The following is a 14,761-nucleotide window of genomic DNA, read 5'->3' on the forward strand; positions in this document are numbered from 1 at the left end:
GGAGATAGGAGGAGGAGGAGGGGCACATGCAGGTAGCAGCACTCTGGAGATAGGAGTGAGGAGGAGGGGCACATGCAGGTAGCAGCACTCTGGAGATAGGAGAAGTGAGGAGGAGGAGGGGCACATGCAGGTAGCAGCACTCTGGAGATAGGAGTGAGGAGGAGGAGGGGCACATGCAGGTAGCAGCACTCTGGAGATAGAAGTGAGGAGGAGGAGGGGCACATGCAGGAAGCAGCACTCTGGAGATAGAGGAGGAGGAGGGGCACATGCAGGTAGCAGCACTCTGGAGATAGAAGTGAGGAGGAGGAGGGGCACATGCAGGTAGCAGCACTCTGGAGATAGAAGTGAGGAGGAGGAGGGGCACATGCAGGTAGCAGATGTGCCCCCACCGGAAGACCTCTAATGGCCTCCGGCCTAACAACCTGGTCTGTAAGTCTCCTAGGGAAACAGCACCTGGGTATTGTGTTTACAGATGCTCCACAGTGCGTCTGTCTCTGTAGCAGCAGGGATCTCTCAGAACCAGACATGAAGATGGAGATGGGCTGCAGATGGGCATAACTTCAGCAGTGTCTGGCCTGGACTTGGAACAGTGAGATGTACTGTTGCAGAAACAAATGGCTATGGGTACAGTTCAGTGCTTGAATGCTTGACTAGTATGCCTTTCTAAGGCTCTGGGTTCGATCCCTAGCATGCCTCGTGTGTGCACTCACATACACAAAGGAGTAATATAGCACCTTTTACTTTAAGTTAAAAGCAGTATGGATAAGGTACCCCATACAAGACAGGCATATCTAAGCCATATTATGCTTTTACTATCTATTGATTATTCTGACCCTGAAGACATAGGAAATGAAAGGTCGCTCTTCTGAGTAAGGTCAGTATCATTACAAGCACCTGACTAACCTCCTGGGTACTGGTAATCTCGAAATGAACACATCCTAGGGAACACAAAATTAAAATATATAATTGAGTTGTGCCCAAAAAGATTAGTAATTGTAGTTAAGTCCTAGTCTACTGATAAATAATTGTCTCATTCTGTTAAATAAGAAAACATGGAGATTTTTGGAAAGCTGAAAATAGAAACTTCTCTCCCCATACACTGCTTTCAGACAAGAACACTAAGAAAGCAATATAGTAAAGGCCATTTAGAAGCATGGGCTTGGAAAGCAGACTGCCCAGGGTTCAAATCTCCTACCTACCACTCCATGGATGAGCTCTGGTTCCATCTCAGGAATTAAGGGTGTCTGCATGAGGCACTCAGCACTGTCTTACACAGACCTCTGCATGCCAACTATCAGTACAAAAGGCAAGACATGCAGAAACATAAAAACAACTGTGGAGAGCTGCAGTAGAGAGGGACTGACTGGTGCAGGCAGACGCTTTTTCTCCTTGCCCTTCTGTAAGGCCTTTGCAGGCTACAATAACATGAGTCCCCAATCTATAGCCTGTGTCTTGGGTTTTATTGTTTTTTTAAAACAGTAAGATAACAGGACTTAGGGGTCAACAATAAAACTGGAATAAAGGTTTTGTAAAAAGTGTGGAGCAGGAAGAGGAAGCTACACAATTCCCTTTTATCTCTACCTTCCTATTTATATCACTCAGGAACTATCCAAAAGCCTGGGTAAAACCCAGCTAATGAGTCTCTTTGAAACTTGATTCCAGATGTTCTCGCTTCCACAGCCAGTACTTCTGTCCCTAAATTTTATGGTAAAATGGGGCATGGTGCAAAAGTATCCAGAGATCAGATGGGTTCCTGCTGCACAGATTCTCAGACACGTCCCAAAGGAAGAAGAATTAGAGTGGCCCGTGCTGTTGGAAATGTCCGTGTTTCCCTCGCTGTATAAAGTCTTTCTGTAAATGAATCTGACTCTTCGTTTTGTTTGTTCATTAGAATCCATTCTCCATGAGGGTCGGAGTCTTTGTCTTGGTTTGGTTTGTTTTAGACATTCTGAGACAAGATTTTACTCTTGTCTGTTGCCCAGACTAGCCTCCAACTCATAAGACTCCTACCTCAGCCTTCCAAGTGCTAGGTTATAGGCATGAATACGCTCATCTGGAATCTCTGTTGCTTGCAGGATGGTCAGCAGTCACCAAATACTGAATAAACGGGTGAAGTGAAAGTTCGGGGATCAACTGCGGGTTCAGGGTCCTTTTGTAAAGACAAAGAGGATGACATCACCTCTGGCACCTCAGAACTGGGAACTTCATTGCTACTACTTTTAGGGATGTCTCGCATTTTTCCAAAAATATATTTAATTTTAAAAACAAAAATCAGGTAAATTTTCCACAGTTCAACTTTCCAGAAACAAGCCAGAATTTGGCCTCTAGCTTATCAGGAAAGTTGAACAGCAGTAATTTCATGCAGACATTATTCCTCTCTGTAGGAGACAGAAAACATTCTTGGTTGTACACACTTAATTCTCTAAATCTGTTCTGTACTTCTGACATCACTTTATTTCATTCCAGAGGTCTGGCATGCAGAATTCATCTCTAAAACTCCAAGTTTCCAAACTGAGATGTGCGGTTGTTGGGCTTAGGTTGGGGTTTATAACCAATTCGATCATTAATCATTTGTTCCCGGCTTTTGGGGTCACTGCTAAGCCCAGTGGCCCCTTCTCCATCACTGGTTCCTACACCTTCCACATCTTCCTTCTGTTTCTTGCGTGTCTGAAAGTATAAAAAAGCAAAGAGAAACATTCTTTCAATCAGCAAATGTTTAGCTAGCACTTCCCATGTACTGGGTATTAGGTTAGGGGCTTCTAAGCAATAAACTGATACCCAGTGTAGGCTAGTTAAGAAGGATACAGGCGTTCCAGGATATCACTATCTAGAAGGCAATGAGCATGGAGGAAAGGGTGGCGAGGAATTCTGGGTACAAAACAAAGGCCCAGCACCAGCATGAACCTACAGTTGGAGACAGTGGAGATGAGGTTTTTCAAGCAAACTATGTTTAATGAGAACAAGTGAAAAACAACAAGGCTAGTAGTCACCAAAAAACCCATAGCCTTGCTGGACATAGTGGCACACGCCTTTAATCCCAGCACTCTGGAGATTGCTCTGTGTGTTCAAGGCCAGCCTGGTCTAAAGAGTGAGTTTTAAGACAGCCAAGATGGTTACACAGAGAAACCCTGTCTCAAAAGAGGAAAAAAATAAAAAAATAAACCTACAGCCTGACCAGCTCCACACAGCTATGGTATCACAAAAAAAGATGATGCTACCTGGGGTAAGTCATTTTGTAAAGTAATCATTTGTTTATTGGTGATGCTAGGAATTGTGAAAGCTTCTAAATGCATTTGTAAGCCCCCTCAACCCTAAGACATTTTTCTAAAACCTTACACTCACTCTGTCTTGGAAACGGGACAGTGGCCCACACACACACACGCTGGACTACTCATCCTCCTGTGTCCTTGTGAATAATCTTCAAACCGTTGGACTCTAGCGTCCAAACACTGAGGAGGAGTCGCCACCAGAGACCACCTCACACCACAGCCGATGCAAAAGCATGAGGATTTTATTAATTCTGTCATGACAGGGTCCCTCAGCATTCGGGAAGCCGAGAGACCCCAAATAGATGGCACAGGCTACTTTTAAAAGAGAAGGCCACAAAAATCAAGGGGGGTTGTGACTGGCTAATTTAAAAGGGCTATTACCAATAATTGGCCAGAGAGCTGTTGCCAGATCAGATGAGGTAAGAGGTCATTTTGACCCCGTTTCCCAGGAGACTGAATCAAAACATACGTATATGAGTAATTGTTCAGGAACTGAGTACGTGCGAGTGTAGCTGTTAGGTGCTTGGTTCCCGGGGAGGAGGGGAAGCACTATGGCACAGAGGCTGAGAGGATTCAGAATTGTCAGGAATGGCTTCAGGATTGTCTTAAAGTCTTACACTCATCATTTCCAGGGCTGAAGATGAATGCCTATAATACAAGCACTCAGGAATCTGAGGCAAAAGATCACAATGAGTTCCAGGCCAACCTGGGCTACACAGTGAGACCCTGTCTGAAAAAACAAAAAGAGCAAAACCTCATGTTTAATAATATACTACCAATATGAATTCTTAAAAGCAAAAAAAGAATTGGACTGGCAAGACAGCTCTGTGAGTAAAGATAATTGCTTGCCAAGCCTGAGTCTGAATTAAATTCCAGGAATAAATGTGGTAAAAGAAGGGAAATAGCCAGCGGTGGTGGCGCACGCCTTTAATCCCAGCACTTGGGAGGCAGAGGCAGGCGGATCTCTGTGAGTTTGAGGCCAGCCTGGTCTACAAGAGCTAGTTCCAGGATAGGCTCCTAAGCTACAGTGAAACCCTGTCTTGGGGGGAAAAAAAAGGAGAGAACTAACTCCTGCATCTTGTGCTCTGGCTGCCACAGGCTCTATGGCATGAGGACACTCTTTCACACACACTGTGGACTACTCCCTTCGTATACTGTAAAGATTTGTTACTCAAATTGGTTTAATAAAATGCTTACTGGCCAGTAGCCAGGCAAAATATATAGGTGGAACAGCCAAACTGAGACTGATGGGAGGAAGAAATGCCGAGTCAAGGAGATGCCAGCCAGCCAAGGAAGCAGGACATGTAGAAAATGAGGTAAAAAGCCATGAGCCACTTGGCAAAGCATAGGGTTAATTTAAGTGTAAGAGTTAGATAGTAACAAGCCTCATCTATCAGCCAAGCATTTATAATTAATTTTAAGCCTCTGTGTCGGTTATCTGGGACCCGGCAGGCAGGACAGAAACTTGCACCCAACACACACACACAGAACAAAAAACTGATGCACACTACAGTTTCTGGAATGAAGAGCAAGAGAAACCTAAGTTGTCAGTCTTCACATGAACAATGTAAAGCCAATTACATGCTGGGTACATGAAAGATGTAATGTCCCCTATCATATAAATAAAGTTCCTCCAAGAGCAGCAACTGCAAATAGGCTTGGAGGGAGGGAGCCCTCCTCTGGGAAGAATAAGAGCTTAATGTACTAATCCTTGCCTACAAGGGGCTTCTGGCCCAGCGGAAGAAGAAAGACCAACAGAGAGTTAAAACAGAGAGTGGGGGCACCTACAAGAGGTCAGTCAACACAGGGTGGTGAGTGAACTTAACCCAGCTGGGTCAAGATGAGGCGGCCTTGGCCTAATAAAGGGATAGGATACACTGAGCAAAGGACACAGAGTACACAGCACTGAGATTAAAGATAACTGGGCAGATAAGGGGGAGAGATGGGCACGGCCTAGGTCATAAAGGGCCTCATGGACCATGCCTAGGGATTTGGACTTCATCCTGAAGGCATGGAAGAATTTATTCTTAGTAATGGATATCTACTATTGTACGGCAAAGCCAAATTTAGAAATATATACAGCTGCCAGGTGTAGTCTTGCACGCCTTTAACTGCAGAACTCAAGAAGCAGATGCTAATGTTAAGTTCAAGGCCAGCCTGGTCTACATAATGGGTTCCAGGCCAGACAGGGCTACACAATGAGATCCTGTCTCAGAAAAAAACAAAACAAAACACATACACAGTCCTCCACTGCAGGCTGGATTCTAGAGATCCAATGGTAAAGAAAATGGACAGGATTTCTTTAATCAAAGTCCTAATATAAAAGATTTTACAATAAGCAACTAAGTGATTGCAAGAAGCAGCTGAAGGTCCAGTGAGAATATCTGTCTCATATGTACAAGGTCCTAGGTTAATCTCTGACACTAGTGGTGACTTAAAGTCCTAACAAACGCTCATAGGCTGTAATGGGGCTCAGCTGGTAGAGTGCCTAGCAAGCACAAACCTGGAGATTAGAGAGATCCCAGATTAAGGGAAAACATGGTATTATTCTGCATAAACGACTCCTAATGACAAACTGCTATACCCACAGACCAGTGTCTTGCTCAGCCTCGTCAGAGAGATGGAAATTAGCACAGACCCACAACCAGACAATGTGTAGAGAGTGAAGATTTTGAAGCACTCAGTCCTAAAACCTCAAACCCATCCCCTCAAGGCTCGGGGATCTATGTGGAAAAGGAGGCAGAGGGGTGCAGAAGGATGGCTCTGAGGAGACAGCGCCTTCTAGCCACAACAGGGCTCATGTGCACACATGCGCCCACATAAAAGACCTGCACAGGTTCAAGCCAGACAGGGTACCAGCACTGAGGGAGAAGTAGACAGACACGGGGTCACAGCTCTAACCAAGAAGCTACCTGCAACTGACATTACTGCCAAAGGGAAAATCAGTTTTCTCCAATATCTTCAATATCACTGGATATACCAACCACACTTCTGAGTCACTCAACACCCAGGAGGAGTTGGTCAACACAAAATGAACTCAATGGTATTTTTGTGGACTTTTTGTTTCTTGTTTGGGGATCTGTTTGTTTTTGAGAGAGAAAAAACATAAATTTGAGTGAGTAATGGGAGGTATTGGGGTTGGAGAGAACATGACCAAAATATATGAAAAAGTTAATAAACAACAGAGTAATGTAAGAAGAAGAACTGTAAAGGGGTCATTTTCTCTGTTTCGGTCACCATCACGGGAAACACACGTTGTTCTGAGGTACCTGTAAAGCACCCAACAGATTTCACATAGGCTGCTGGTGGAGTCTGAGGTCCCCTAACAACCGGAAAGTGAGTCCTTACCTCCAAGTCCTTCCGAATGCTCTCAAACTCATCAATGTCATCGAGCTTGAGCTCCAGGCGTGTTGGTTTCCTCCGCAGCATACTGGTCAGTGCTGGCAGTCACACCCAGTGAGCTACGGGCTATCAGAAACGGCGAGAGAGGAAAAAACTTCGGGTGGCGAATCTCAGCTACAAACAGATGAATTCTGTAAACATGAATAAAATAAATGGAACATTAACTCACTTAGAGTTCATGCATAGACTTCAAACTCTTTAAGCCTCTGTTTATTGCTGGGGGCTACGGGGATGGTTCTTCAGTTACGAGCATATCTACGCTCTTGCAGAGGACACAAGTTCAATTCCCAGCTTCTAACTAACTGCCAGCTTCAGGGGCACAGATGCCTATGTCCTCCTTGGACACCTGCATTCATGTGCATATACCTACATACACAAAATTAAAAATAAAATAAAATCTTTAAAAACAAAAGCCAGCAAACTGCCACTAGAGAGAATCTAGGCAGCAATCTTTTGGTTTTTTTTTTAAATACTTTTTGAGATACTTTATTCAAAACCTGGGGACACCACAGATACAGCAGCACAGAAACTATTCTCTGTCCAGAGGTTTTAGGTCAGAAACCAAGCTTGGGACCCCAGACTTAGGTCCTAAGACCCTTCCAGCTGTGAGCTCCCAAGCATGACACCCAACAATCATCTTAATCTTGTGCTCCAATAACCTCCAAAGAAATACAGTAGCTAAAAGAAATGGACTGACTGTAGTGGCATGTGACTCCAGTCCCAACACCCGAGATCACTGTGACTCCAGCCCCAACCCCCGGGGTCACTGTGACTCCAGTCCCAACACCCGAGATCACTGTGACTCCAGTCCCAACACCCGAGATCACTGTGACTCCAGCCCCGACCCCCGGGGTCACTGTGACTCCATCCCCAACCCCCGGGGTCACTGTGACTCCAGCCCTGACCCCCGGGGTCACTGTGACTCCAGTCCCAACACCCGAGATCACTGTGACTCCAGTCCCAACAACACTTGGGGTCACTGTGACTCCAGCCCCGACCCCCGGGGTCACTGTGACTCCAGCCCCAACCCCCGGGGTCACTGTGACTCCAGCCCCAACCCCCGGGGTCACTGTGACTCCAGCCCCAACTCCCAGGGTCACTGTGGCTCCATCCCCAACCCCCAGGGTCACTGTGACTCCAGCCCCGACCCCCGGGGTCACTGTGACTCCAGTCCCAACAACACTTGGGGTGTCACTGTGACTCCAGTCCCGACAACACTTGGGGTCACTGTGACTCCAGTCCCGACAACACTTGGGGTCACTGTGACTCCAGTCCCGACAACACTTGGGGTCACTGTGACTCCAGTCCCAACAACACTTGGGGTCAATGTGACTCCAGTCCCGACAACACTTGGGGTCAATGTGACTCCAGTCCCGACACTCGGGATCACTGTGACTCCAGTCCCAACAACACTCGGGCTCACTGTGACTCCAGTCCCGACACCCGGGGTCATTGTGACTCCAGTCCCGACAACACTTGGGGTCACTGTGACTCCAGTCCCGACAACACTTGGGGTCACTGTGACTCCAGTCCCGACAACACTTGGGGTCAATGTGACTCCAGTCCCGACAACACTTGGGATCACTGTGACTCCAGTCCCGACAACACTCGGGCTCACTGTGACTCCAGTCCCGACAACACTTGGGATCACTGTGACTCCAGTCCCGACAACACTCGGGCTCACTGTGACTCCAGTCCCGACACCCGGGGTCATTGTGACTACAGTCCCGGCACTTGGGGTCACCTGAGCCTGGGAATGGAGCAAAGAAACAGAAACATATGGAGATCTTGTCTGAAAAAAATAAATAAATAAAAGAAACCAAACGGTTAGGAGTTGGGGAGGTGATTGAACAAATAAAAGTACTTCCGGATGAAGCATGTGGACCTGAGTTCAAATTCCCAACACCCAGATAAAGAGCCAGGCATAGTCAGGCAATGATGACACATACCTTTTATCCCAATTCACAGGATTATCCACAGGCTCTAACCAGGTCCTAAATGGTGAATCATTCATTAATCAGATGCTTCCTGCGCTGAGCTGTGAAAACAGACAAGAAAACTGACTATGCCAGTCTGGTGTAAGAGCAGAACTCAGGCGGGTCCTTCCAGCACTGCATGAGCACTTAGCCCAGGCTGGGCTGCTCAGGAGTAGCTATGGATGTCAACTCCCTGTGGGAAAAGGTGTCTTGGTGAATTTGAAGGGTGGGAAGATGGAAACCAGTAAAGCCGCAGAAGTTCAAAATCATTTCATATGGCAAATGAATGCTTGTGTTAACAGAGCCCATGTTTGTTTCAGAAAACAAAGTGAGCTTAGTGCCCGTGGAAGGTGTCATCCTGTCCTCCACAGCAACTATAATAAGCAAATTTCATAATAAACTGAGCTATCCAGAGAAAGTGAAACTAACTTTCCTTTAATCCTAGACTTTTCCATTATTGCTTTTTTCTCTTTAGTAACTTTAAAAACTTTTGCTTTTTGAAAAAAAATTATTATTTTTAGTTATTTATTGGTGTTGGTGGAAGCACACAGCCCACAGCCATAATCAGAGGTCAGAGGACAACCTTTGGGAGTCAGTTCTCTTTCTACCACGTGGGATGTCAGGCTTGGTACAGGTTTCTTTACCCACCGAACCACGCCACAGTCCCATTCTTCATATTATTTTAATACAGAAGCCTTGTGAAGCTTGAAAAATTATTCCAGTTTTGTAAAATTGAAGCAAACAGTTTAGTTAACAATATCATCCTCCTTGAAGTAACACATAGACCATTAGAGTTAAATGTTAATAATCTAAGGGAAAGTTCTGCAATAGTGTACATACGTATAAATTGCTATTGTATGAATCTAGAATAAAACAAAAGACTACAATGTATACAAATGAAGAAACATTTACCCTTCTCTGAGGCATAGCACAGCCAGAGGTGATATAATCAATACAAAACACTGGCCCATGACATTTCAAACTGCATTATTCTATGTCTGATACTACCTTCTACCAGATGGTTAAGTAGAGAAATGGAAGAGGAAGCCAGCTCCAAAGGAAAAGGAAGCCATTTAATTAGAAGTTTTTCTACTTAAAACTTAAATTTCATTGTGTACAAAATGAAAGCCTCACCACTAGAGGGAAGTATTGAGTGCAGGTTAAAAGAGCTCTCCAGCCGCCACAATAGCAATCCTACTACACTATGGCTCCAGAACTACGGGTTAGCTTCATTCCTCACCAGAATTTATTTTCTGTACGCAGTTGAATGACTAAAACATAATTAGTTCCTTGCTCATAATTTGTGCATTTAGTAAGCACCAGAAGAAGAAGTGCTCCTATGTTTGGGGAAAGAGGCTTAAAGAGCGCACCTGAGTCTGACCAGCTCAGGAAACATGAATAGTTTGGCAATCCCCACAATCTTGATGTAATAAAAGAATTAAGATAAAATTAAAAAAAAACCAACGTATTTCTGATGGCCTAACAATCAGCGGAGCAAGAGCTGCTCGTAAGCACGCTCCCTGACGCCTCCCTGGATCCTTTATCTCAAAGAACACGTACAAACAATAGGTTGTAAGGTTGTACAACAACAAAAACAAGTAAACCAACAATAAACTAGGCCGCAGCTCCCTGGCCGCGTCTTTATTTTAGGCCTAGAAGATTCTTAGAGTTTAATGTTTTCTTGAAGTCCAAATTTTTACGAAGCCACCCAGTTACCAGAGGCCCTCGGGAGAACTTCCGTGCCGTCGTGGACAACAGTCTCTTTCTCGGCTCCAAGGATGCACTAGTCTAGGGAGAGATTTCCATGGCAACACAGTCCTCGGCTTCGAGATGACGGAAGTCCTCCCGAAGGAGAACAGAAACCCTCGGTTCGCTCCTAATTACAGTCGAGATCCGCGAACCTACCTCTTTTCAGGCCTCTGCAATTTCCCAGAACCTCAACTCCCACCATGACGCCATTGCTGCACGGCCCGAACTACAGTTCCCAGGCTGCTCCGTGCCTCTCTTCCCACGCGCCTCTTCTCCCGCGAGCTTGTGTCTAACACTCTAAGGCGTGGCGCCCCTCGAAGCCAGCCGACGATTGCCAACTACGACGCCCAGGATTCTCCGCGACTCCCAGAGCAGGGAGTACGCTCCCGATACGTTTCCGGCCAGTGACGCACTTCCTCTTCGCTGGGCGCGCGGTGGACGGTCTGAAAAGCAGAGCGCGGATTTGGCTAGGGCCTCGCGGCTCCGGAGCCAAGCATGGCCTCCTCTCGAGCCTCCTCCACGGTACGGAGCTTCGGATCGCAGCTCAGGCCGATCCTCTCCCAGAAAGGGCGGGGTCCCCACGGGAAGGGGCCGTTACTTTGCGGGTCAGGGCGGAGGAGTAAGGCTGAGGAACCGTAGTACGGAGCTTAGCAGCCTTTTCCTGATTTCTGAACGCCTTCGTGTGCTGCAGCTTTCTGCATCTCTCTTATTTCAGACCCGAGCAGTGAACACTTTATGACTGTTCCAAAGCACGGTGCTTAAAAAATGGGGACATGTCTTGACTTAAACTGTATAACTCGGTACTTAGGACGGGGCCTCCCAACTTCTAATCGGCTCTGGAAGTATTTGAAATGTGTATTCCAGTAACATTGTGACTTGGTGCACCTAAAACCGCCCTGATTGTGTTTAGGTTATTCTCAGTATTTGTCCAGTGATGAGCAGTTATTGTAAAACCGAAGATTGCCTTTCCAATAAAATAAAGTATACGAGTCCCAAAGCAAGCCAGATACTTCAAACAGAAATTGATTCGTTGTATTTGTCTGCCAAACTTAACGAGAACCGAAACTCACATAAAATCCTGATGTATACCCACCTTGTCCCTTAGTTTTTGGAGGAAATAAAACGAAAAGACATTAGCTTCATGCTTTTGGGAAGCATGGTTTACTAGGACTAAGCCTTAATCGGGGTCTTTGATTTAACAGGCAACCAAAGCTAAAGCACCTGATGATTTAGTTGCTCCTGTTGTGAAGAAACCACACATCTATTATGGAAGCTTGGAAGAGAAAGAGAGGGAACGTCTGGCCAAAGGAGAATCTGGGATTTTGGGGAAAGAAGGACTCAAAGCAGGCATTGAAGCCGGGAATATTAATATAACCTCTGGTAAGATACAAATTGTGGCCGGGTGGTGGTGGGGCATGCGTTTAATCCCAGCACTTGGGAGACAGAAGCAGGTGGATCTTTGTGAGTTCGAGGTCAGCCTGGTCTACAAGAGCTAGTTCCAGTATAGACTCTAAAGCTACAGAGAAACCCTGTCTCAAAAAACCAAAAAGATACAAACTAAATCATCGTTCCTCTTTTTTTTAAAAAAAAATTTTATTTTACAGTGCAAGGGATGCCGACCCAGGGTTTTTTGAATACTAGGCAAGTGTTCCACCACTGAACCACACAGACCCATCCTTTGAACTCTGCCTCCCTCTGCCTCTTCCCAGGCACTAGAACCAGGTGTACACCACTATGCACCTTTGATGCTAATTTTTCTGATGAACACATTCCCAAACCACATAGGGTCAGTACCTTTGGTTCTTGACCTGGGGGGCTAGCTCAGGTGACAGAAAGTTTGCTGTGCAACCGTTAGAACTTGCGACTGATTCCCCAGAACCCATGTTACTTTGTTTGAGTTTGGGGTGGGGGTGTTGGAAAAGGATTTGGAGATTTAGCTCAGTGGCAAGCATGGGGTCCTGGGCTTGGGCCTCTGCTCTGAAGATAAAAAAGACAAAATAACAAAAAAAGGGGCTGAAGAGATTGCTGAATAGTTAAGAGCACTGGCTCCTATTACAGAGTTCTGAGTTCAATTCCCAGCAACCACATGGCAGTCCATAATCATCTATAGTGGAGTCTGATGCCTTCTGGCATGCAGGCATACTTGATGTTAACGCATCATATATAAAATACATACATAAATAAAAAAAATTAAAACCTGAATGTGGTGGTACCTTCTTGTAATCCCAGCATTAAGGAGACAGACTGACTTCCTCATATGTGCACCCACACAACCTTTACCTTTGATTCTTACCATTGAATCTGCAATTTTGCCTTCTTGGCAGTGCATGCATTTCTTATCTTTCATACAGCCCTATACACAAATTACTGGTAATCTTTGAAATCAGTGAGTGTTTGGGTTCGTCAGTTGTATTTGTCTTCGGGAGATGTAACCTAGTTCTGGCATTGAAGTGTAATTCAATCTGTTTATAGTATTTGCTCTTTTCTAGTTTGCTTGTTTGTGTTTTTGTCTTTTAAGACAAGTGTTTCTGTGTGTAACCCTTGACCAAGCTGGCCTCAAACTCAGAGATTCACCTGCCTCTGCTTTCTAAATAATGGGATCAAAGGTGTGTGCCACCATCACCCAGTTTTCTAGTTTTTTGTTTGGTTGTTTGTTTTGTTTTAATCTAGATTAAAATAATCTTTTTAGTATAAGGGGACAGTTACTTTTTTTAAAAAAAATTTATTTATTAAGGATTTCTGCCTCCTCCCCGCCACCGCCTCCCATTTCCCTCCCCCTCCCCCATCAAGTCCCCCTCCCTCATCAGCTCGAAGAGCAATCAGGGTTCCCTGACCTGTGGGAAGTCCAAGGACCGCCCACCTCCATCCAGGTTTAGTAAGGTGAGCATCCAAACTGCCTAGGCTCCCCCAAAGCCAGTACGTGCAGTAGGATCAAAAGCCCATTGCCATTGTTCTTGAGTTCTCAGTAGTCCTCATTGTCCGCTATGTTCAGCAAGTCCGGTTTTATCCCATGCTTTTTCAGACCCAGGCCAGCTGGCCTTGGTGAGTTCCCAGTAGAACATCCCCATTGCCTCAGTGTGTGGGTGCACCCCTTGCAGTCCTGAGTTCCTTGCTCGTGCTCCCTCTCCTGCTCCTGATTTGGACCTTGAGATTTCTGGGGGACAGTTACTTTTAAAGGATTTTTTTAAGCCAGGCAGTGGTGACGGCACCTTTAACGCCAGCACTTGTGCATTGGATGTATTCTGAGGAGTTTCATATAGTTATAAATGTGCCTTTTTTTCCTTCTGTAAATGATACCGTGATGTGTAAATTGTTTTATGGCCTACGTTTTCCCACTTGTATACTGTTGAGGTTTGTCTCTTCATGTTACTGTCAAGACATGGTTAATTCATTTTGGTGTATGAGACAGGCTCTCCACTTTAGCTCAAACTGGCCTAGAAGTTGTGGTAGTCTTCCTGCCGTGCCCTCCTTGTGCTAGATAACAGATGGGAGCCACCATGCCCAGCTTAAGTTTTCCATTATTAGATAAAGTTATGCATATTTATCATAAGAAATTAGATTAGGACAGAATGGTGAAGAAAAGTTTGATAATTTATCTGGGGGCTAGGGGTGCTTGCCTGGCATGGTGGCACACACCTGTTTCCTAGCACACACCTAGGTACTAGAGGCAGAAGAATCACAAGCTCAGGAGCATCCTAGGATACATAGTTTGAGTCTGTCCTGTCTCAAACAAACAGACAGAAAACACAGGACTGGGATAGAGTGCTTACCTAACTTGTGTAAGGTTCTGGGTTCAATCCCTAGAACATAAGAAAATTAAGCCTTTTTTTTTTTAAGGAAATAAAAGATTCCCGTGCAGAAAGGGTTGTGTGTGCGTCTTTCCCTGCACACATAATACTCTGACTGTCGCTGAGCGACCTTTATTTCCATACGCCTCCTTTCATCCAAATGTGGGCGCTTACTCTGGGTTTTAAAACTAGTCACTGTAGTATCCACAAAGCTTATGGTCACAAAGTCTTGTCTTTTTGGCCAGTATTTCGTCGTACTGGTAAGATGTGTGTGAATGCTCTTAGAGTGGTGTTACTTCAGCAGGTAGCTTTGGCAGTTCTTAAGTAATAGAAAGAAGTAGCCTGGCTCTCCTGCTCTCAACTTAAAGCGTCATTTTGGCTTATGTATTTGGTGTCATTTAATGAGCTAAATATGCTGAACTATAAAAAGATAGATTAGGTAGGCTAATTCTTTCATATGCTTACAACTTTACAACTTATTGAAAAACCAAAGAAATTTGCATATTAATAAGATGGATATACTTATTTATTAATAGGATTAAATCTTGGCTGAATATTTAATATTGCAAGGCAGGGC

At 45.1% G+C, this 14,761-nt stretch overlaps 2 protein-coding genes and 1 long non-coding RNA gene across 4 annotated transcripts in view; 2 read left to right on the plus strand and 1 right to left on the minus strand.

Annotated features, from left to right (window-relative positions):
• Positions 1-2,247, plus strand: LOC142833448 (uncharacterized). Its single transcript, XR_012907410.1, has 2 exons — positions 1-32; positions 371-2,247. It is a non-coding gene; the product is annotated as an uncharacterized LOC142833448 (long non-coding RNA).
• On the minus strand, positions 2,236-10,741 carry Cdc26 (cell division cycle 26). Of its 2 annotated transcripts, none has more exons than XM_075944861.1 (4): positions 10,553-10,741; positions 8,621-8,709; positions 6,618-6,802; positions 2,236-2,667 (listed from the first exon to the last, which is right to left on the minus strand). In XM_075944861.1, the coding sequence occupies exons 3-4, from the start codon at positions 6,696-6,698 to the stop codon at positions 2,491-2,493; spliced, it is 258 nt and encodes an 85-aa protein (XP_075800976.1). In that variant the 5' UTR covers positions 6,699-6,802; positions 8,621-8,709; positions 10,553-10,741; the 3' UTR covers positions 2,236-2,490. The 2 variants fall into 2 exon arrangements, with proteins under 2 accessions (XP_075800976.1, XP_075800977.1); XM_075944862.1 differs by having other exon boundaries at positions 8,630-8,709; positions 10,553-10,740.
• Positions 10,737-14,761, plus strand: part of Prpf4 (pre-mRNA splicing tri-snRNP complex factor PRPF4) — an 18,655-nt gene continuing 14,630 nt past the window's right edge. Inside the window, exons 1-2 of the mRNA XM_075944842.1 lie at positions 10,737-10,918; positions 11,599-11,776. Of these exons, the coding sequence (XP_075800957.1) occupies positions 10,892-10,918; positions 11,599-11,776 (205 nt within the window). The 5' untranslated portion in view covers positions 10,737-10,891. The remainder of the gene's footprint in view (positions 10,919-11,598; positions 11,777-14,761) is intronic.

This window comes from Microtus pennsylvanicus, chromosome 13 (assembly GCF_037038515.1).
Source record: "Microtus pennsylvanicus isolate mMicPen1 chromosome 13, mMicPen1.hap1, whole genome shotgun sequence".
Taxonomy (NCBI): Eukaryota; Metazoa; Chordata; class Mammalia; order Rodentia; family Cricetidae; genus Microtus; species Microtus pennsylvanicus.